This window comes from Monodon monoceros, unplaced genomic scaffold (assembly GCF_005190385.1).
Source record: "Monodon monoceros isolate NGI ecotype Baffin Bay Population unplaced genomic scaffold, NGI_Narwhal_1 Super_Scaffold_20, whole genome shotgun sequence".
NCBI classification, from domain to species: domain Eukaryota; kingdom Metazoa; phylum Chordata; class Mammalia; order Artiodactyla; family Monodontidae; genus Monodon; species Monodon monoceros.
The window spans coordinates 117,963,523-117,988,300 of NW_021703777.1; the positions used below are offsets into that span (position 1 = coordinate 117,963,523).

General features: G+C 34.0%; 1 protein-coding gene across 6 annotated transcripts in view; it reads left to right on the forward strand.

The window, feature by feature from the left end:
* KIAA1109 (KIAA1109 ortholog) overlaps positions 1 to 24,778 on the forward strand; it is a 208,138-nt gene that overhangs the window by 38,403 nt on the left and 144,957 nt on the right. For 5 of the 6 annotated variants that reach the window (XM_029234854.1, XM_029234856.1, XM_029234857.1 and 2 more), the window contains exons 7-15: positions 1,584 to 1,770; positions 5,284 to 5,365; positions 5,742 to 5,935; positions 8,231 to 8,310; positions 10,140 to 10,290; positions 14,493 to 14,649; positions 15,058 to 15,136; positions 17,952 to 18,043; positions 19,355 to 19,472. In XM_029234854.1, coding sequence (XP_029090687.1) covers positions 1,584 to 1,770; positions 5,284 to 5,365; positions 5,742 to 5,935; positions 8,231 to 8,310; positions 10,140 to 10,290; positions 14,493 to 14,649; positions 15,058 to 15,136; positions 17,952 to 18,043; positions 19,355 to 19,472 — 1,140 coding nt within the window. Of the gene's footprint in view, positions 1 to 1,583; positions 1,771 to 5,283; positions 5,366 to 5,741; positions 5,936 to 8,230; positions 8,311 to 10,139; positions 10,291 to 14,492; positions 14,650 to 15,057; positions 15,137 to 17,951; positions 18,044 to 19,354; positions 19,473 to 24,778 lie in introns of those variants that run through there. The other variant, XM_029234859.1, reaches the window with a different exon arrangement.

Sequence of the window (24,778 nt, forward strand, 5' to 3'; positions counted from 1 at the left end):
TGGTGGCACAGTGGTTGAGAGTCCACCTGCCGATGCAGGGGATGCGGGTTCGTGCCCCGGTCCGGGAAGATCCCACATGCCACGAAGTGGCTGGGCCCGTGAGCCATGGCCGCTGAGCCTGCGCGTCCGGAGCCTGTGCTCCGCAACGGGAGAGGCCACAACAGTGAGAGGACTGCATACCGCAAAAAAAAAAAAAAAGATAATGATATTTATAACTATTAAATCTTAGAATACTTCATATGTATTTTAAAAAAGTGTGTTTCTTATTTTTGTTTTAATTTTAAGAATTTGACCTACAGCAAGAAAAAGGGGAACACACTTTATGTAATAGCTTAGGGATCGTCTTAGCTTTTAGCCATTTGATAAGTCTGAAGAAATAGGAGAGAGAACATAGGTCAAGAGCTGTCTAAAAAATATAAGAAAAGTTACAGCTCTTAAACATTAGTTTTTTGAAGGATTGTGTTTATCTCTTTTTCCTCTCTTGTCTCAGGAAGTAATGAGGGAAAAAACCTTGATTGGAGTAAAACTAAAAGCATTACTGTATAAAAATATGACTGTGTTGATTCATTTTCCTCAGCTTATTTTTGAAATATGAGTGGCAGTGTATTTTTCGTTTGTTAATTTAAACTAAAATTTACATTTATTTAGGGTGTTTGACATCTCATATGCTGTTTTGCTAATAATTTGAGAAGAAATTAATATTGGTGAAATTTGGTACCTTACTAAACCACAGCTTAAGCTACTAAAATGAAAGTTGGTAATTCTCTTTACCCATTTAAAAAAATTAAATTATTCTAACTGGTCATATCTAATTTTAATTGCTTTTCAATTGAATTTGTTTGACAGGGATAAAAACAGATAAAGGTTGAAAAACAAGTCTTAAAAAACACATGTATCATTTATAACAAAATAAAGCACTGATTGTGGTACCTTTCTTCTGACCCTTTTTGGCTGACATGAGATGCACTGTCTTAGATTATTTCCTCAGTAGGAACAAGTGCCCCATCTATACTTTATAGATGGATTTATTACTATTGTCACTTATATTTACTATAATTGTCTTTTATTTGAGATTACTATTTGAGTCTACAGTTTATAGAATCTTTGTTTTAGCATTGTGTAGTTTTTAAAAACAAACTAGTATTTATGAAAAGTCCTGGTTTCTATGATGCACAAGTTCAAATAATAGTGTGATGTTTAAATGCATCATACTTTGAACAATTTACTATTTATATTTTAGTATACACTTATGGCTATATTGGAGTAACGTTTTACTCTGTTATTGGCATTGTGCTGTTCTTAGCATACAGTCTTTAAGTTTTGTTGTTATACACCCAGAATGTAGAAATTCAGATTGTTTTTAGAGTGCTAAATTGAAATACTGTAGTAAATCAGCTTTTTTCTTTCTTTTGACCATGTTTTATTGATTTAAAAATATTATTCCCTTTTATCATAGACTTCTGTTTTAAAAGAAATCATTTGAGTTACTTTAGCTGTGGAAAAGATTTGACTTAAAACTTTGACTAAAGTTTTTAAAAAGTTGACTAAAAACTTTTTTTTTTTTTTGTAATTGATGTCTTTAGATCCAAAGGCAGAAACTAGATTATACATCACAGTCAATGACTTTGAATTTCATGTGTATAATCGTTCGGATCTTTATGGACGTCTTCAAGAATTGTTTGGTTTGGAGCCAACAATAATTCTACCCAAGAAAGAAGATGATAAAACACGAGAAAATGGAAGAACAAGAACCCAGTCCAAAATTGAAAGGTTGATTGTCAGACTTGAATTTTATTAATCTCCAACATTTAAACATCCACTTTTATTAGAGTATTATTAACACTGTTTACCTAAACACAGCCTAATCTTTCTTTGTAGATTAACTAAAACTTTTATTCTCACAAATAAGTATATAGTTCTTCAAAAATTTCAAATAATACAGAATTATGTAATGTGAAAAAGCAGTCCCGGTCTATTCTTCTCACCAGTTCTACTTTCTTCTTTGTTGATAACTACTATCAATTTGTTTTTTATTCTTTTGAATGCACATACATAAGTCTATACATACATATACATAGCTAAGGTGCATATAGAATTATATTATTTTATTTTATCTGTTTCTGGGCTCTCTGTTCTGGTTCATTGACCTATTTGTTTTCTTTTTGTTTTTTTTTTCTGTTTTTTTTGTGGTACGCGGGCCTCTCACTGTTGTGGCCTCTCCTGTTGCGGAGCACAGGCTCCGGACGCACAGGCTCAGCGGCCATGGCTCACGGGCCCAGCCACTCTGCGGCATGTGGGATCTTCCCGGACCGGGGCACGAACCTGTGTCCCCTGCATCGGCAGGTGGACTCTCAACCACTGTGCCACCAGGGAAGCCTGACCTATTTGTTTTCTTTCACCAGTACCACAGTGTGTTGATTACTGTAGCTTTACATTTAAGTCTTGAAATCAGGTAGTGTCAGTCCTCCAACTTTGCTTTTCTCCTTCAGTGTTGTCTTGGCTATTGTGGGTCTTTTGCCTCTCCATATAAACTTTAGAATCAGTTTGCCAATATCCAGGGGTTTCGGTAGGGATTGCATTGAATATAAATCAAGTTGGGAAGAATTGACATCTTGACAGTATTGAGTCTTCCTATTAATGAACATGGAATGTTTCTTTAGTTATTTAGTTCTCTTTGATATCTTTCATCAGAGTTTTATAGTTTTCCTCATGTAGATCTTGTAGAAAATTTGTTAAATTTATACCTATTTCATTTTCTGTGGTGCTAATGTACGATATTATGTTTTTAATTTCAAATTCCACTTGTTCATTGGTGGTATATAGGAAAGTGATTGACTCTTGTATATTACTAACCTTGTATCCTGCAACCTTGCTGTAGTCATTAGTTCTAAGAGTATTCTTGATCAGTTCTTTCCGATTTTCAACATAGATGATTGTGTCAGCTGCAAACAAAAAGTCTTATTTCTTCCTTCCCAATCTGTATACATTTTATTTCCTTTTTTTGTCTTATTGCAATAGCTAGAACTTCTAGTATGAATTTGGAAAAGAATGGTGAGAGGGGACATCTTGCTTCATACCTGATCTTAGTGGGAAAGCTTCTCGTTTCTCACTGTTAAGTATCATGTTAACTGTAGGTTTTTGTTGGTTGATATTCTTTATCAAGTTGAGGAAGTTCTCCTCTATTCCTAGTTAGTAAAACTAGAGGTTTTAATCATGAATGGGTATTGGATTTTGTCAGATGGTTTTTCTGTATCTGTTGGTATGATCCTTTGATTTTTCACTTGTAGCCTGTTAATTGATTTTTGAATGTTGAACCAGCCTTGTATACATAATAGTTTTATTTATTTATTTATTTATTTTTGCGTTACGCGGGCATCTCACTGTTGTGGCCTCTCCCGTTGTGGAGCGTAAGCTCTGGATGCGCAGGTCAGCGGCCATGGCTCACGGGCCTAGCCGCTCTGCGGCATGTGGGATCTTCCCGGACCGGGGCACGAACCCATGTCCCTTGCATCGGCAGGTGGACTCTCAACCACTGCGCCACCAGGGAAGCCCTAGTTTTATTTTTTTTAAAGTAGATGATGAGGATGTTTATTCTCAATTAAATATTTAGTGCATATTATGTCCCAGGCACTGAGCTTGAGGTACTGGAGATACTGAGAATATGACAACTGTTCTATCTTGAGGGAATTTACAACCTACTGTGGGAGTTAGAACACTTAGCAAGCAATTTTAGTGCAAGAAATATAACAGGGACAAGAATAGAATTCTCTGGGCACACATAGAAGGATTCGGGAAGGTAGGAACCTTAAAGGTGAATGAATTAAGCAGAGAAGGAGTTGAAAGTTCTACCATGGAGAAGAAACATCATATGCAATAGAGAAGTTGTTACTGAGACTGGAGTGGATTACTTGAGGTGGGGATAAATTAGACTAAATGTTTAGCAGGATCTGGGTTAGAAATATGGCCTTACCCCAGGTCAGCAGTGTTGTGTTGTGATTGGAGGGAGATAAGACTGGAGGCAGGGAGACCAGATAGAAGGACGTAGTAACAGTTCAGGGAAGAGATGATCATCAACTGGGTTGTTAGCAAGGGGAAGAAAGAGAAGGAGATGGATTCCAGATACATTTAAGCAGATGAATACTTAAGAAAGTGATGAATTAGATGTGGAGAACAAATAAGAAGGATGAGTCAACAGTGAATCCAAATTTCTAATTTAAGCAGTAGTCATGCTTAGTCAGGGAACATTAGAGAAAGGTTAGGGGGTGGTAGTGAGGTTAGTTTTGAATTTAGTTTTAAGCACTGAAGGCCATCTTACAAATATGGCTCCAGAAGTGTGATTTAGGAGTTATTGGGTTATTGAAGAGACATGCCTTGAGTTTTCATATGAAATCTTTAGTGAATTGCTGTGAATTTTTCATTTCTTAAATTTTGTGTACTTTGTATATGGCCAATTCCTTTTTTCTTACTCTTGGTCTATCCTTTTCATTGTATTGAGAGGAAATTATTTTGGCACAGAGTGGCGGGAGTAGGGAAGGAGAAGGATCAGCTGAACTGTCAGAAGTGCTTAAAACACTTAAAACATCTAAGTAACTTATATCTTGGTAATTTTTGTTTTAATTATAATTTTTGCTGTCTTGTAAAATGATATAATGTAGTGTGATAGGCATAATGACAGCACATCATAATTTATACTTTGTCATTAAAGCTTGTCATTCTGAAAATATACTTTTTTGTTATAACTTCTTATATAAAAATTGGTGTGTGATAGAGTACATTCTAGGAGACATTTTAGGGATATTAGTGTCCCTTAGATGGTCATTGTTTTGTTTACTGAGCAGTCATTAGGTATATTTGGAAAGATATAACTGGTATTAATAATGTGTATTGTGGGACTTCCCTGGTGGCGCAGTGGTTAAGAATCTGCCTGCCAATGCAGGGGACACGGGTTCAATCCCTGGTCCGCGAAGATCCCACATGCCGCAGAGCAGCTAAGCCTGTGCGCCACAACTACTGAGCCTGCGCTCTAGAGCCCGCGAGCCACAACTACTGAAGCCCACGTGCCTAGAGCCTGTGCTCCACAACAAGAGAAGCCACTGCAGTGAGAAGCCCACACACCACAACAAAGAGTAGCCCCTGCTCACCACAACTAGAGAAAGCCTGCGCGCTGCAACGAAGACCCAACACAGCCAAAACATAATAATAATGTGTACTGTGAGGAAGTCAACAGTATTCTCAGGTACTTAAATTTTTCTCATATATGTCAATTTTTGTTTCTTTTCTCAGAGTTAAAGTAAAAACAGAATCTCAAGACCCCACATCTTCATGGAGATCACTTATTCCAGTCATAAAGGTCAATGTGAGCACGGTAAGTAAATTCCACTACAATTAATGTTTCATGGGTTAATAACAGAACCTTTTATTTTTGCAAATATAATTTTCACTTAAGAAAGTAATTTTGTAGAGGTCTTTGGGTTCCATTCTTAATAAAGTGAAAGAATTATTTCAACACCAATACCATTTTAGCACAAATGTAAAGACCTTTAAGGCTATTTATTTATTCACAAGTGCTCAAATTTCTTTAAACACTAGTCTAAATTGATCAGTGGAGCAATTTAAACAGTATATAGTGCTAAAGTGGAATCATTTAGTAGTTGCTTGAAAATGCTTGTTATTAGGTCAGCTGAGAAAAAAAAATACAGCCTAAATAGTATGGCATAATATGTCTTATCTGTTTTTTTTAGGGACGCTTGGCCTTTGGAAATCATTACCAACCTCAAACTCTGTGCATCAACTTTGATGATGCTTTCTTAACCTATACTACAAAACCACCTTCCAGTCATCTTGATCAGTTCATGCATATTGTGAAGGGAAAGCTTGAAAATGTTCGAGTCATGCTTGTTCCTAGTCCAAGATATGTTGGTCTTCAAAATGATGAGTAAGAAAGTCATAAAAATAACAAATAACTTCTTTATACCTATTGTAGCTTATCATTTAGAATCTTTAGTATCCTTTTAATTTCTTTGCTATAAGTTGGGCAATAATTACATATATTTCTCTATTAAATCAACAGAGTATTCCTGCTTTATAAGATAAATGAATGGAGTTTATCCACTGGTAAACTCCTATTTTAAATATTTTTCTATGAGCTATTTTTCTTGTTCTTTAATTGTAATAGTTAATATTTATTGCCATTTAATATATGTCAGGCACTGTTTATAAGCTTATAATTTTTCTATCCTTTTCTCAGTGTATTTGGGAAATTTATTTTGGGCAATTGAGCCCTGATGTTTGTATGTTAGAAAATACACATTACAGGTAGGTTTTTATTTTCAGAAGGGATGGATAAATAGTAAATTCAACAAATTCATTATAGTAGAGTATCATTGGAGTTAATGAAAAGTTGAAAGTTGAATCAGAATTACTCTTGGAAAACTGATGAAGTTAAGACAGTTTTGGAATTCAGTTGACATTTAAGCCCCAGTCAGTTTTCCACTTAGCTTTCCAGATTTGCTTTCCTTCAGTGAAGTAGCTCCTTGCTTTTAGGAGACACATTGTAATAATGACGTACACTAGAGTTACCCTCTTTGTGGTGGGATGCTTCCATTCCAGAGGACCAAGGTCCCCAGGTAACAGACACATGACTCGCATCTGACTCCCAGGCCACATGCTTATGAGTGGGGTGAGGGCTCTTGTAATCTTTGTTATTCTCAATCACTATCCTTTTCTGTGAAGGAGTCTATCGTTAAATTTGTGTAATTTAGTATTCATGTGATAAAAGTAGAAGTATTCATGTGATGAGTTTCCACTGTCTCAGCTTTTGTCTTTGTGTGTAGGCAATATAAAGTTTGAGGTTATGAGAAACATGATTGTTTCTTTTTAGTTCCAACTTTTGGCTAGTTTGCTATTAGATTTTCTAGGGATTGGCTAGAATGACACAGTCATTTTCCCAGCTTGAGTACCGGGGAGGCTCTGGGTCTACCTGGTTTCACACTCTTCAGGATCACTGAATTGCTAAGCATCTTGGAGTATAAGCTACGCACACAATTCTATATTTATGGGTGCAAGTTGTAATACTGAAAAAAATAAATCTGGGTTTTTGTGAAAATTACTACAGAGTAAAATGAAAAAGTGTCCTGCTATTTGTATAAGAAGATTTAAAATTGTATTTTTCACTCTTCAGTAGTAAACATGGAGATTAAATAATGAGATTAAACCCTAACCTTTGTGATTTAATACATATTTAGAAGAAGATTGTTGAATTTGTATGTGTTATATTATCTGATGATTGAGAGGTTAATTTTGATATGGAAGGAAGATATTGTGGTGTATGATAAAGACAAAAGTTGTTAAAGCAAGTAGAGGGAGGTTAATTGATGGTACAGAAACATTCATTCCAGAATTTGAGTTCAAGATGTTTGCTTTAAGTTTATTTTAAGTTGATCAACTAAATATTCTTGGAAATAGGTAACATAAAGTTGTTAAAAATTACAACATTTTTGTAATTTAATGTTTCTGAAAGGTTATGCTTTATTTTACAATATATAAGATGATATTTTTAATCAGTTTTATAGTGTTATTAATATAAAATGGTTGAATTTGAAGTCTAATTTTAAATTTATTGTTGCAAATGCAGAATATGATTATTATATTCCAATGAACATTGTTCTTCCATTGTATTTAATTAAACTTTGTTTTATTTATTTTTTTTATTTTTATTTTTTTGCGGTACGCGGGCCTCTCACTGTTGTGGCCTCTCCCGTTGCGGAGCACAGGCTCCGGACGCGCAGGCCCAGTGGCCATGGCTCACGGGCCCAGCCGCTGCGCGGCATGTGGGATCTTCCTGGACCGGGGCACGAACCCGTGTCCCCTGCATCGGCAGGTGGACTCTCAACCACTGCGCCACCAGGGAAGCCCTAAACTTTGTTTTAAATGGATTTCTCTCATTCAAAACTTAAAATGAGAAATGCAAAACAGATTTTTTTGTCTTTCTTTAACTGATTTTACTGGTCAAAATTTTTTCAGTGCCAATTTTTTATATAGTTTAATATAGAAAACAATTATGGAACAATTTATTGTGTATGTGAAAGATGTTTTCCCTTTTCAAGTTTCTACACTTGATTGCTTTTTAGTTTTCTTTTTTGTTTTCACCCATTACCATCGTTACTTAGCATACTGAACATTTTATATTCTGGAGATGTACTTAATTTGCCTTCCACCTTCCTTTGTATAGACCACCAAGATTAATGGGAGAAGGTTTTGTGGTGATGCAGTCGAATGATGTTGACATCTACTATTACATGGATGAGCCAGGTATTATTTTTTGAAAATATGTTTCATAACTACAATTCTGTTTCTTCTATGAAATGCTGATATCTAATAATATTTTAAGTATCCTTGCTTAGGATATAAATAAGCATTAATAATGGTAAATGTGGATGTGAGAATGCCTACCTAAAAAATATCTGTGTCATTTGTCAAAAGTTGAATATTCTTTAGTATTTCAGATCAAAAGAGAAACATATAGTAATCTTTCCTTCAAATTCCATTTTTGCAAGTATACTTCAAAAATTGTGAATACAAATGACCATGAGTGAAAACCATTAGAGAATGTGATGACAGTTAAGGTAGTTCATGCTGGCTTAGGGGAAAAAAAATCACAGTAAGTTGGATTTGAGGCTTAAAGTTTAAGGATTGAAGTCCAGCTAGTTACAGTGCCTCACAGGTGGCCTCAGTTTTATAAATAAGCTAAATATTGGATTTTTAGTCATTTTTTCCTAATTCTTGTTTTTCATACCTTTCAGGAGGTTTATGAGGTCAAAGTATGTTCAAAATTAGGATGTTATTTGCCTTTTTTTTACCATGTTGTATTGATGGTGTAAAAGTTACAGGGGGCAAAACTTCTGGTGCTTTAGCATGAATCAAGGCAGTGATTCCAAACTATACTAGTAATCCCTGTCTTTTTCACTGCCACGCAGTCACAATAAAACAAACGCCAGTGCACTTTACAGTGTCTTTGATTAAGCAGTAAAAATTACTTTTATCAAATCTTGACCCTTCAGTAAACTTTTTCATATTCATTTAATAAAATGATAAGAACACATAATACACTTCTGCCTCATACCAAAGTACACTGTTGTTTCGAGGAAAAGCACTCTGTGATTGAGTTCCAAGCTGAACTGTTTGCTCTTTTCATGGAATACCAGTTGTGCTTGAAAGAGCAACTAGGGACAAACTATGGTTTTGAGCTTTCATGTGAAAGTTAGAATTTTGGAAAATTTGGGTCTGCCACTGTGAGTTTGATGACTTTTCTGATGGGACTACCAGTGTTATTAACAATATGACTTCTTAAATGTTTAATAATGAAATTTGTCTATTTGGGAAAAATATGCATGTCTCAGTGAACCAATATTTTCCAAATGAACAATTCATGATGTCTGTAAAAGATTTATTCAGAGTGCAAGAGAGATCAGTAAATTTTAACGTGTCAGAGTATGAGAAGTTCAGCGATATGGTTTCAGATTCCCCATTGCAAGTAATCTTTAAGAAATTACCACTTGTTGAATTTTGGTCTAGTGTCAAAGAATATCCAAAATTATCTGAAAAAGCTATTAAAATACTCCTCCCTTTTCTGTCTACCTATTTGTATGAGGCTAGGTTTTCTTCAATAGATTAAGTGCAGAAACAGCTGTGAGAATTCACTTGTTTTCTATTAAGCTGTATATTTAAGAAATTTGCCAAAATAAAAACGGTGCCAACACTTCTCAATAAATTAGTTTTAGAAAATATGCTTATTTTGATTAAAAAATATTTTCATTCAAAATGAAATAAAATTTTATTTGTTTTCACTAAAATGTAGTTATTTTTCACATCATATTTTCATTAAATCTTATTAGACGTTTTGTCATGTCAACATATAATGAGTTTATTTTAAAAATAAAATTTAAAAATATTGCTCAATTCAAATTTTGAATACAGTAAATTTTGATAGATACAATACAAAAAAAATCCCACTTTGGGGTCCTCAATATAGAGTGTAAAGGGTTCCTGAGATCAAAAAGTTTTTAGAAATGTTGATCTAAGGAAGCCTTTTAATGGTTATTTTAAGTAACTATCTTCATATTGTATATTCTGCAATATAGGACTTGTTCCAGAAGAAACAGAAGAAACTATTGAAGGAGAAATGAGCAGTGAGGATTGCAAATTACAAGATTTGCCTCCCTGTTGGGGACTGGATATAGTTTGTGGTAAAGGAACAGATTTCAACTATGGGCCATGGGCTGATAGGCAGAGGTACTTGATTAAATTATATTTCTAAGTCAAACATATTGGGATAATACTATAATTTTTATTAAAGGCTAGCTTAGTATTGATATTTTTATAAGCTATTTTATTATGGCAGGGTAAGATATCACTAAACATTTTAATCCAAATAATTTGTAGAGAAATTGGCACAAGCAAGTTTGCTCTGAAGGAGGAGCTAATTCATTAGAAAAATGGTGAATGAGCAGAATATTTATTGGTTCCTTGGTTTTTTCTTTTGTATTTAATCACCGAATATGCCAGGGATTGTTGGGACTATGGAGATTCAGAGCTAAAAGACATACATAGTTCAGTTTCGGAAAAAAGAAACAAAGGAGTTTTATTAAGTGCTGTATTAGAGGTATGTAAAATGTCTTGATGAAGAATTTAGAGAGGTACTGTATTAGTTTGCTGAGGCTGCCACAACAAAGTACCGCAGACTGTGTGGCTTAAACAGCAGAAATTTCTCACCGTTCTGGAGGTTAGAATTCTGAGATCAAGGTGTTGGCAGGATTGGTTCCTTCTGAGGGCCATGAGGGAAGGCTGTGTTCAAAGCCTCCCTCCTTGGCTTGTAGATGGTCATCTTCTCCCTGTATCTTCACATGGTCTTCTCTCTTGTGTGTTTTGTAGGTCTCTGTGTCCAAATTTCCTCTTCTTGCAAGAATACCAGTCATATTGGATTAGGGCCCACCCTATTGACCTCATTTTCACTTAATTACTTCTCTAAAGACCCTGTCTCTAACTATGGCCAAATTATGAGGTACTGAGGATTAGGACATATGAATTTTAGGGGGACACAATTTAGCCCATAACAGGTTCATAACTCATATTGAAGAGGAGAGAACTGGGGAATGCTTTTTGGTTGAGGTAATATGTGAGTTGAGTTTTGAAACATAAGTAAGAATTAGCCAGGGAAGGAAGGGAAGGATAAGTAATCAAGGCAAGGGAGGAGTTCTGCAAATGCATGATGGCAGTGGAGAATTGTCTTAATAAGTTCTATAAGTTGTTAAAGAGATTTGTAGGTAGTTAAGAAATATATAGATTTTATACTGGAGGTAATAGGGAGTGCCTGAAAGGTAAAAAAGGGTTTTTTATTTCTTAGTTATTCTATTAATTTTGAAGTAATTTTCTGTTTTTAATATATTATGAACATCTACCTACTTATTGAAGAATTTTAAACAAAGGAGGGGACATGTACTACTATTTATGAGGGAACATCTAAATTTTTATGTAAATATACATTGTTTAAAGCTAGTTTAGTCTTTCATAAACTAGCTTGAATGGAGAAATACAAGCTTAATCAGTCACTGAGGCAGATATTACTGGGCCACTGATGGACTACTAAGAGTGCTGATACTTGATATACTCACTCTTTTTATACTTAATTGTTTTTTTTTTAAATTTTATTTTATGTTTTTACACAGCAGGCTCTTATTAGTTATCTATTTTACACATATTAGGGCATATATGTCAATCCCAGTCTCCCAATTCATCCCAGCACCACAAACCACCCCCGCCACTTTCCCCCCTTGGTGTCCATACGTTTGTTCTCTACATCTGTGTCTCTATTTCTGCCTTGCAAACTAAATTGTTTTAAAAAGTGCTTTCTAAGCCCGGGCACAGCAACGAAGACCCAACACAGCCAAAAAACACAAAAAAAGTGCTTTCTACCTAGCATTGTTAGAAGAATTATATACTTTGTCAGGTACTACATTCTGTTAACCTTGGTATCTCTAGCATATAGAAATACCTGCTCCATTAAGTAGCTACTTAAATAACAGTAGTTTGGTAAATATATAAGTAAGTGTGTTATTTGAATACTTGGAGTATGCCAATACAGTACTTCATTAAGTTCTGGGTTAGATTATTAGACCCGAAGGTAAACATAGCTTAAAATTTCAGGTTAGAAAACAAATATTTTTCAAATTACTGGATTAAAATTTTCCTTTTATAATAAAATTTTTCATACATTAAACCATGCTATATTTACTGTGGAATAGTTGAAAATGAGGGGTTTTACATTCCCTTAAGTAACAGTTACACTTGCTATATTTGAAAGGAAAAAATTAAAGCAGTGCTTTAACACAGACACAGAATATTTTTGCATTTTAGTATTTGAATAAAGTGTGATTCTTCTTAAACTATATTTAATTGTATTGCATTAAGAGAAGTATTAGGCTATATTTACATGAAAATCCTAGCTAAAATTCTTTTAATATATAGTCATATTCACTCTTTGGGTGATCTTTGTATAATACAGAGAAATGATACTGTAGATAACATGAAAGAAAAATTTGCTTTACCAACTCCTTTCAGAAGGTCCTGCCACTGCTAGGAGAGAACAGCAATACATTTTTTAAGCTGGACTTAACAAAACCATTCAGATTTATTAAAAAGAAAAAAGAAAGAAATTTATCACATGGGTTTAGTTTCCTTGTGTGAGTAATAATAGTATTTATCTCCTCCCTTATATATGCAAATTGTGCATTTCCTCTCTTGTAGCCATTTCCTTTTCACCTGCTCCATACTGAGTTTCTAAACAAATATGAACTGTTACCAGAAATGTTCATTAGGTCATTTTTTTTAGTATCTACCTATTAGTGTAAGATATATAGAAAGAAATCTCAACTGTTTTATTATTGGATAGTTCACTCAGCATTGTTTTTGATCTCTGATGTAGCATGACCTTATTTAGCTTATAGATTTTAATGTCAGTTCTATTACCTTTACATGATTTTCTTTTTTTTTTTAACATCTTTATTGGAGTATAATTGCTTTACAGTGGTGTGTTAGTTTCTGTTGTATAACAAAGTGCATCAGCTATATGTGTACATATATCCCCATATCCCCTCCCTCTTGTGTCTGAATCTTTAAGACACTCAGCTTTTCTTTTTAAGAGTTTTCATGACAGAGTTGAAATATAAACTTTATAAATTCGTGCTTACTCCTTAATGATAACTATAATAATGCAAATATTCCTGATATTGTCTGGCCTTTTATTGCTTTCATTTATATTTTCATACTTGATCTTCATAACAGTGAGAGACACAAGGACAGGTTTGGTGATCTGATTATACCTGTGAGAAAATGAAGACACAGAAATTCAGTGATTCGGGCAAGATAGTAAAGCTATAGCATCTAGAGCCAAGATTCAGACCAACCCTTCAAGTCCACTGCTCTTTTCATTATATCCTGCTACCCATTTTATAGTCCATGATCACCTAATGATCAGATGGATTCTTTGTCTTGAAAGCTTAGTTTTATATATTTGTGTCTTAGCCAAAACATTTACAGGCTTAATTTTCTTTTCGTGTCTATAATGGATCAGTTTGCAAATTTTGTTCTGTTGATCTGATTTTTCGCAGTTTATTCCAAGCAGCATTTCCTGTTACTGATGACTCCTTCCTCAGCTCTTCCTATTTAAAATTCAGAAACTGATACTTTTTCTGAATGTATGAGTAACATGCTAATTTTTAATTATGTAGAAGGCTATGAATTGAAAGTTTCTTGGTTTCTTTCATGTTTGTCAAATGATATGGGGAGGCAAATACATGAGAGCCCTAGCCTCCAAACACTTGCTTCTTTTTAGAAATCTATTGCTCGTTAGACTCTTATTGTTATAACATTGATTAATAGTGATTATGAAAATAATAGAAATACACTTTCTCCATGTGCCATGTACTGCCAAGTCTTTTTCATATATGTTGTCATTTAATTCTTGGATCTATTCTCTGAGACTGGTTATGACAATCCTCTTTTACAGGTGAGGAAGCAGGCGAGTGTCCTCAGAAAGGTTAAGTAGTAATTGTCCAGAGTGGAATGATTCTAATTAAGCCATCCCCCTTCAGCTCTTTCTTTGCCATTTGCACAATTGATATACCTGTAGAAAGTCTTTAATTTTTCACAGTATGTTTGAATAGTGCAAATTTGGTCTTACCTATGTCTTATTTGATAGTAGTATATTAAGTGCTCAAAGCTCATTGATCTCTGGAAGTATAAAACAGTCTTTCATTTTACTGAAAGGAAATTATGGTAGGTGTTATTTTGTGACTTATAATTTTTTTTTCAATTTTATGTCTAATTTTTAAATAAGATAGCAGTGGTAATAGAAAGTTATAATACTGATTTTGTCTCTTATCAGAGGTAATTTTATTTGAATAACTTGTCATTATTCTTTCTTCCTCTTTATTTAGAGATTGTTTATGGAAGTTCTTCTTCCCTCCTGATTATCAAGTTCTGAAAGTCTCTGAAATTGCACAGCCTGGGAGACCAAGACAGATCCTTGCTTTTGAACTACGAATGAATATTATTGCAGATGCTACAATTGACTTGCTGTTTACCAAAAATAGGGTAATTATTGAAATAATATAGTAGAAAATTATGTGTAAAATTTGAACATTATTTTCCAGAGTATCTTTCTGGTGACTAGTCCTATACTCAGATTCATTTCTATGAGCTTCCCTGACCCCCACCCCCAATAATTGTACGTATGTTACTTTCATTAAGTGCCAAATAGTAGAAAGAAGTTAATTAATAATAATAGACCTTTATAGTATAGTCTGATTCATTTTCTCCTTTAAATCTGGCCAAACTGTTTTAGTATATTTTTGGTATAAATTTGAACTTTTGCTCTTAGGAACTTTTAATACCTATTTAATATTATTGATGATTAAATTTTATCTTTGATAATAACTGAAAAGTAAAGATGGGAGTGTAATTATAATAAATGTCTCATGAATTATTTTTTGCTTTTGGTAGGAAACAAATGCTGTACATGTAAATGTAGGAGCTGGCTCATATTTAGAAATTAATATTCCAATGACAGTCGAGGAAAATGGTAAGCTATGATGAGTGTTTTTCTGTTTTAAGTGATTAGTAGGGGAATAATTAATATATAAATAATTATTAATCCAGTTAGACTAAAATTAATGGGGTTTTCTTTTTCAACTTTTTATTATATTTTGATGTGCCTGTAGTTAGTAAATACTATATTATTCATGCACTTGGAGAGAAGGGAAAAGTGTTTTAATCAAGCTAGGTCTTATTTTTCTGTGCTTTCATTATACCTTACACTTCTTTTGTAAGTTTGTGCGTAATTTGCTTAGTGTATGTTTTTCCTGTTAGTCTGTTGCTCTGTGAAGGCTGGTACTATGTATTTCTTTTCACTGGTGTATACCTGTGCCAAACCCAGGACCTGGCACATGGTCCATGGGCAGAAATAGATTGAATGACTAATAGGCTTTGTTTTAGGTTATATTATTAGTAGATTTTTGTCAGGAAGTAACCTGGGTACTTTGAATAGCATAACTTTAAGAAAGCAGAATATTTCATATTTAAAATATTAAGTCATGCCCTGATTAGCTGTAGTTTTATCTGAGCTAAGATAATCTAAGTTCATTATGAATTTAAAATTTGGGCTCTGGTACAGGTTAATCAGTAACATGATTAAATACTTTATTGTTAAATTTATCAAAATATTATATAGTCTCCCTCATTTCTCCTTGTTCTTCCCATCCTCTTATTACATTTGTAATTGAGACCAGTTGAAGTGAAATTCTGCTTTATTTCTTCACTTTCTTGAGGGTATGGAGAGTAGCAACTCACCAATGTTTTTAAATTACTGAACAGCAATGTTACTATTGCTAGGTATAATTAGAATAAGTTTTATGTAATTCTTGGCTCTCTTTTCTTGTTTCTGTCACTCATTTTGTTGCTACGATAAAAAGAAAACAGGCAAAGGTGTTGACTAGATTTATTAGCTTGCATAAAAAGGTAGCAGTTGAGTCTGCCTGCTTAGATAATTAATTGAAAAAGTGACTGAGAATGGGATAGTATATCTTTTCCCCTGTAACTTTAGGGCTATTACACTGAAGAACTAAAACCTTATCTTAGTTACTTTTAAAAGAATAACCTAAGTCTTGAAGCAGATGCTTGAGATTCTCTAGGATTCAGAGTAGTCAGTTGGAAAGAAGCATCTTTCAGGATAGCCTTAATTACTGATATATAGGATCTGTAATTCTGTAGAGGAAGAGGCTGTTGAGGGTTGCACAGAATTGAGAATGGTTCAGTTAAGGGAGTGCTTCTGCCTTTTTTTTTTTTTTTTTGATTTATTTATTTATCTTTGGCTGTGTTGGGTCTTCGTTGCTGTGCACGGGCTTTCTCTAGTTGCAGCGAGTGGGGGCTTCTCGTTGCGGAGCACGGGCTCTAGGCATGTGGGCTTCAGTAGTTGTAGCACGCGGGCTCAGCATTTGTGGCTTGTGGGCTCTAGAGCGCAGGCTCAGCACTTGTGGTGCACGAGCTTAGTTGCTCCGCGGTATGTGGGATCTTCCCGGACCAGGGCTTGAACCCGTGTCCCCTGCATTGGCAGGCGGATTCTTAACCACTGCGCCACCAGGGAAGTCCCTCTGCCTTTTTAAACTGATGATGTATATAGGAAATAATATTTGTACAGATTTTTGGGAGGTACATTTATTGGTGCACTGGGGTAAAGGGACCATCTGAGGACTGAGGCATCAATATCTTGAGCATATACCTATTATGAATTCATGGGAAGTGCCACAGCACACTGACTGTTGAACTGAATGAGTTAAGTGTCTGAGAAAAACCCAGTCAAGTTATTGGTAAAGGTTAGGTGGCTTTTAAGATGACTGTCTTCAAAGGGAAAAATAGACTTAGTTCTTAGACAATAACAAAATATAATTTGGAAACATTTAAAAACTGGTCCCAGAGATTCAGTTGTTTGGGGGAAAAAAAATGCCCAGAGCAGGATGCATGTTGAATTAGGCATATAAGAATGTTCATAGTGTTAGTGTTCATAGGAGGGCAGTCCATCAAGAAAAGAAGTGAAATACTCTGAACCTTTCTGCTTTTATTCAGAGTGGGGCTGTGTTGTTTGGAAACTGTCACTATGTAAGGAATAGTTTGTTTAGCAATTGTCATTACACATTTTTTTCAATAATTTATTTGTGCAATCTCCTGACTTCTCTCCTACCTATACTTGCCCTGATGGGTGGATTTTGAACAAGGATATGATATATTAGATCCATCCTAGTCCCTTTTTTTTTTAATACTGTCTTTTCTACAGATTTCAGACTCTTCGAAGTCATTTAGTGAAAGGGTTTGTCCTGGGTGGTGGAGTAGATTTGGATTTCTAGCATTGCCTATCTGTAGCTATGACTAACTCAAGATTTTCTTATTGGGATATTCAAAGCCATGTTTTCAATACCTCTCTAATAAAGCTGGTGTTTTAATTTCCAGAAAAAAAAAAGAAAATAAAAGCAACTGTCATTACTTAAGGGGTAGTTGAAAATATGTACCCTTGAGTCAGTGAAAAAAAGGACATGGGAGCAGTCTTAAATATTTGCACACTATCATTTGGAAAATAGACTTGTAGTTTTGCACTGGAAAGCAGAGTCAGGATAGACCTTATATGAAGATGGAACTCTTTTCCATCAGAGCTGTCCGAAATGAGAACGGTTACCTATTAGATAGTATACTCCACATTACTGGGGGTGTATTTAAATAGTGACTGATTACCATTTTTCAGGAATTGCTTCTTTGGGTGGTGGGGGAATTTGTTTCCAGTCCAAAATTTTTAATTATATGTATATATTTCTTTAGGTTCTTAATTTTTATGTTTTCACTTATTTTAGGTTACACCCCTGCAATTAAAGGACAACTCTTACATGTTGATGCCACTACCAGCATGCAATACCGGACTCTTTTAGAAGCAGAAATGTTAGCAGTAAGTCTAGAGTGTATGATGATATGCCTACATCCATAAAATGCAAATTTGGTTTTAATTTTTTAATATAAAATGTTAATGGCCAGGAGGTCATCAAATGGTCAGTCTTCTCATTCAAGAACAACCAGATGCTCTTGACCATGTTTTTGGGAAGAGGTGTAGATTCCCAATGCTGTGGACTCCCTTTGGCATCTCTCTGTTGCTCTTCTTTTGGGGGAAATGAATATAAGGCAACACTACATGTGTTTTTGGCCTTTAGAAATGTGAAAAGTTCTCGGTGTATTGTTTTTAAACTTCATTGTGTGGCTAGACTAGCTGTCTCCTATGCTTGTAAGTAAGATAATTTTTTACTGTATGTTTTCTGGCCCCATCAGATTCTTTCTCAGGGCTTAATAATTCATTGTCCTTTTTTACTTGATGAATAAGGTAAAAGGAAGAAAATCTTATTGATACCCTGAATTGCTCCATATTAGAAACAGAATAAATATGGAAATGCTCATGATTGAAAACTGCAGGTCAGGAACTCATTAATCAAGCAGATTATTATTTTTTCTCAGGGATGACAGTAATAACAACAATAATAACAAAAGTCACTGTGTAGAATGGCTGATATTTAGAGAGGATTCTTTTATATTAGATGATATCATTAGGTCCTTAATTGCTTGTCTAAACAAGCATATTTATATATGATATATGTAAATTAAGAAAATTTTGCAGTTACCAAGAATATAATGAATACTATAAATATGAATATTCAGCATTTTAATGAATTCCTGAGCTATTGCTGATAAATGGTGCTGTGCAATAATGGTATTCCTGGCCAGGCAGCTCTTGCCTTTGCAGAATTGCCAAGCTTTGGCAGGTGGAATATACCACAAAGCATCATGTCAGATTTATAACTACTGTGCTGTCAAATAAGAACCGAGGAGGCACTGGTGGCCAAACTTCTGTGTGACAGTATGCATTGCACTCTACCCTGCCTGACCCGAGCCTCTCACTTAACAGATTAGGTTTAAAGAAGAGTTAATGAAGTTGGCTGTTACTCTGTTTAGCTACAGTATCAAAACTGTAGCCTGATTTGTTCTTAAAGTTTTTTGGCCACATCATGGCTTAGTATTTTAAGGAGCTGGATGTAACCATGGATACTGACCTTTAGCCACAGCAATATTAAAACCTCTAAGGGACATTCTGTTTGGCTCAGTAGGAAAATAAGTTTTAATTACTCACCAGTTTGTGCGAGTTCATTTCTAATGCTGTCACACAATGTCATATTTTAACCTCTGACATTTTTACTTAACATTTGATTTGCAGTTTCACATCAATGCCAGCTACCCCCGAATATGGAACATGCCACAGACATGGCAGTGTGAATTAGAGGTTTATAAAGCCACCTACCACTTCATCTTTGCACAGAAGAATTTCTTCACAGGTAATTTTCTAATAAGTATAAATACAATGAGATCTGAGATTTATCATAGTAAACTTGTTTATAGTCAATAAGTTTTGCTTTTAGATTCAACATAGGGACTTGATGACACAATTCATACTTTCTTTTACACTTCTTTTGGGGCCAAGTTTATCAAAGGAAAAACTTAAATATACATGTTCTATGCTGTCTTCTAACCCAAACAAGGAAAATATGAACCCAAAGTTGAGCTTAGGAGGAAGTGCAAGAACTCATTTTTGTGTCAGTCTAGTGGGGGGTAAGTTGGGGAAGATGAATTAGTTTCTTTCTCTTCCTGAATTAGGCATCATTGTGGCTCTACTATTTTGTTTTAGTTAGTAATCCACAGACAGTATATTCAAATAGTCAAATACGTTAGTTTTGTATTTGGAGTCCCTACTTAACTCCTTTCTGTTGGCATGTATAATTGAGTTGATGCTGTCATTAGGTGGAAAAAATTCTTTTATTTCTTGCAGCATATTATGATAGCTACTCATTATTTTATGATTATGGGAACATGTGGTCTTAGTCTCTGAATGACATAAATATTGCTACATAAAAATAAGCATTTTTTGAGCCTTTCTGTAAGAAGTTTAGCCAGAGTTGGTCTGCTTTTCTAGGATCAGTGGCTACCCCAGAACTCCTAATATTTGCTTGACTGATTGCTGCATTTATCTGTTCGTCCATCCACCCACCGATCATTTACAAGCATTCTGTGCTGAGTACTAATATTTGTGGGTATAGCAGTCATTAAGATATTCACAGGTTTCCCTGTCCTCACATTACTTACTAGCAATGTGATGTTGGCCAAATTTCCTAATTGTTTAAGCTTCAGTTTCCTTATCTGTGAAATAGGGATAACAATTTCTAACCTAATTTTGCTATTGCTAGAGTTTTGGCCTTTTATAATAATGCCATTACTATAATATATTCAATCATTAGTCTTCTATATTTGTATTTTGCTTTGATCAGGAGCCTTATCGTGGGGATTAGATAGAATGATTCTGTATTTTTGCAGTTGTATAATTCTTCTCCAAGGCTCAAGTCAAGGTCCCAGTAGTAGAAACTTTGACAGAGTCCCTGGCAAGTTAAATTTTTGTCAGTGAAGCTGAATATTGAATAAGTACCACTTAATTCAGATTTATGAAAAAAATAATAGCTAAAACTTACAGTGTGTATTAGTGTCTGTCTCTGTTCTAAGCAGTTTCACATATTAAATCATTAAATCCTCATAAATTCTCTGAGGTCAATTTTATTATCATTATCCTTATTTTACAGATGAGGGCAGTGAGTTACAGAGTGGTTAAGCAATTTGTCCAGGGTTACGCGACTAAGTCAAGCTAGGATTCCAACCCAAATAGTCTGGTTCAAGAATCTGTTTTTATATAGATAGCTTCTATGCATAGTCTTTTCCTTCTCACTTAAGATTTTATCATTTCTAACTTTGCTAATCTTTTAAAATAGATTGCAGTTTCTTTCTTTTTAGACTTTTTAAATTATAAATTATTTAAACTTAAAAAACCCAGTGTTTTCAAGCATTCAATACTTCACATTGTTTTTCCTCCAGAATTTCACAATCTCAGACTTTAGCAGTGCCAAGAATACTTGGAGTAGAAGTATAAATTTCTCAAAATTTAAACTTTATTTTGTAGTAGCGCTTACATTTAGACTGAATATTGTATTAGTTAAACAAGTACACATTTCCTAAATTACAATTGTGATTTTTCTTAAATTATTTTCTTTCTCTAATCTTTATGCTTATACCTATTTAACTTCACTTTTTTAGTTATTTTTTTCTAAAATTTATTTGGAGAAATTTAAAAAATATAGAAAGGTACAAAACTTAAGTTCTCATCTCCCAGATTTAACAGCTATAACATTTAGATATATTACTTCTGAAATCTTTCTAGAGTCCTTCAAAAACTTATTTATTCTTTAAAAAAGATACTATCAGAGAGTGATATTAATTTAGCCTTGGAGAGAACATACTTGGTCATAGTGTTTGAATTGCTTTTCTCTTTTCTCAGTTTTACATTTCTCTGTTGACAGATTTTTGCAGAAAATAAATTATCTATTTTGTGTGAGGGAATACCTAATATGCCTCAAGACCCATTCTCATGCCAGTTATTAGTGGGATAAAATTGTTCTTAAGAGATTTCAATGTGGGACAGAGATCTCTTCATGATAAATACAATATAGAGCCTCAGGAATGAAAGATGTAAAACAAAGGCAAAAGTGGTCTTTACAGGCAATAATGAAATTGACTTAGGTTTACTCTGATAATGGGAGAAGAAAATATAATGGTATTGCAAAGCCCCAGTACCAGGTGATGGACATTTTGTAGGGTGTTGGCCTATCAACTTAATTATAAAGTGAGTTGTAGATGAGTTTTTTCCCAGACTAATATTTAGATTACCAACTTCACAACTTCTAAAATTTTATTATCTAAACGATTAAGGCCGTCATCAAGAAAGTGCTTCCAAATAAATAAATTTATTTGGTAAGACCATCTGGTAATAAGAGCAGCTTTTGGTTTAAAGAGAAATACATATCGGAAGCAGTTTTTGAGGTTCCTAGTAAAGATATTTTGTTACCATAATTTTTAATATTTGTCAGTAAAGATATTGTATAAGCTGGTAGGGAAACTATATTGCAGAATATACTGACGTTTAGATAAGATATTAAAAAAACTAATAAGACATTAAAATAGAAATTGGCTAAAAACTATAAAATTATGTTGGTTTTCTTAGATGATTAGTAGATTATTTGAATTTGTGTTTATTTTACTAGCAATTATAGCTCAGTCTTTTAGGTAGTAGTATGAAGTAGATAAATGCAACCAGTATAAGTTGAGAGTCACTTGTTAATAATGAGTCAAAACAAATATAAGGCATGATCTCAACGCAGAGAGAACTTATAGAGATAGCGCTTATGGGAATTTATTTATCAGTCTCAAGTATATTGGCATGTGTAGTACTAGACTTAGACAAATAAAACAATACATAACAGTATACACACACACACACACACACACACACACACATTGAGTGCAAGCATGAATTTCAAAGCTAACAAATGCACGTAAGACGTGGATACAGAGGAAATCAATACGATCTGAAGATAATTAGAGAAAGTAAAGAAGGACATTAAGATCGGGAATGGTCTTTGTAAATGAACTCAGTAATATTAACTAAAATTTGCATAGTATGTTTTCATACAACATTCCAAAGCATGTTCATTGGTATAATCTTCACAACAACTCTGAAAAGGGATAGCTGTTATTGTTATCCTTGAGTTAACAATGAGGAAATTGAAGAAACATTCAATGACTTGGGCAGACTCATGAAGCTAGTAAGTGGAAGAGACAGTTAAGAACAATTTTTTGACTGTAGTAGACTCTGTACTGTCTCTGTAGTGTCATGCTGTTGTTAAAGATGGTTAGAGTTTTTCTGCAACGAAGAGGTTACCAAAGAATGTGTTCATTTTAGAAGGGATGAATAGTTTGAGTAAAAGTGCAGAACCAAAAACGTTTATGAGGAAGAAAAGTGTGAAAATCAGCTTGATGAATGGTGAATTTGTATTGTGTAGTTGGCTAATCCCAGAGATGACTTTTGGGCATCTCTTAAGTGCTGAACGCTGTGTTAAAGAATAAAGTTAGATAGTAGGGATGCAGTCAGGTTAGTTAGGTAGGGCGGTATGTAGAAGTAAAATTTTAGAAGTAGGCATAGATACTATAAGGTATGATGAGCTACTGTGATTGCTTGTTAAATGAAATAAAAATATATTTAAAGTAAAATCGTTAAGTGGAAATTTCTGTTCTCTAGTCTTAGAACAGGTTAATAGCCATATATGCCTTTTATCGTTGATATAGTAAAACTGCATCTTACTAAGATTAATTTAAATTGTTATTAAAATTTGATATCAAATGTATTATTTTGCTATTTTATCAAGAGAAGAATCTAATATATGTGCACAAGTTTCTGTACATTGCAGCTAAATTTTAAATGAGTTCATATGATATTTGACATCTGATTTCATTACTGAATCTAATATTTTTCAGTTTAAAGATATCCTTTAAAATTCAAAGGAAACTACTTTAAATATTTAATTATTTTTTCCTTAGAATATCTTTAATACTAAGTGCTACTGTTTGTGGAGTGCTTATCTTGTGGCAGTTTCTGTGCTAAAAGTTCACATATATCATCTAAATTCTCACAATAAGTCTGTGAAGTTGTCCCCATTTTGTAAAAGAGAAAACCGACAGCATTTCAGTCATTTGTTCAAGATTATGTAACTAGTAAAATGATAAAGCCACAATTTAAACCCAGGACAGGTTGTCAGAGTTTGTGCTATAACAATGGTACTTGTAGTTGTTTCCCTCTCTCAAATACACAAAGTTCTGATTTTATAGCACTGTGTTATGTACTGTGAGTATACAAAGATGAGCTTGACACCTTTTAGGAGGAGACCATTTATTGAAGGACATCAGTGCTGGGAGTATACAGTGCATGCAATAATGTGAATGCCAGAGGAAAAGTAGAGGAAAGCACTGTGATAGAACAGGGCTAACATCTTTATGTAAAGACTTTTTGCCTATTGAGGTTAAAAAAAAAAAATTGAGGTATGAAAGGATAAGCAGACTAAGAACTATGAACTATGAGCAGACTATGAACACAATTTTAAAAAACAACACTTAAACCAACAAATCAGCAATACAGTAAATCAGCAATCAACAAATATGACTGACTATAATTCTAAGGCCAAGTCTTTGTTTTGTTCACATTGTATTCCCACAGTCTAAAACAGAGTCTGGGACACAGTAGACATTCTGTACGTATTTGTTTTGTGAATAAAACAATGCGAATAATGTTCAACCCTACTTGTAATTAAGAAATTCAATTAAAGTGAGAGAGCATTTTTCAATTACCAATTATCAAGCCGCATCACCCCCACTCCCGGCCCGCCCCCCCCAAAAATATAGAGAAAGGTAGAAAGAAATATAATGCAGGAGCAGGTACAGTGAAATGGATAGTTGACCATACATTTCTAATAGGAGCATAAATGGATCTACTACTCTTGGAAAGTAGTTTTGTGATTTATAATAGCCTTAAAAAATTCATAAACTTTGACCTAGCAAATCCATATTTTAAATCTATCCTGAGAAAATAATCCTGAATATGTAAAATATCTTGCATGAAAATATACATGATAACATTATATATAACAGAAATTTTAAGAAAGTCTAAATATCCAAGTACAGTAAATGGTTAAGTAAATCTTTGCAAATCTTT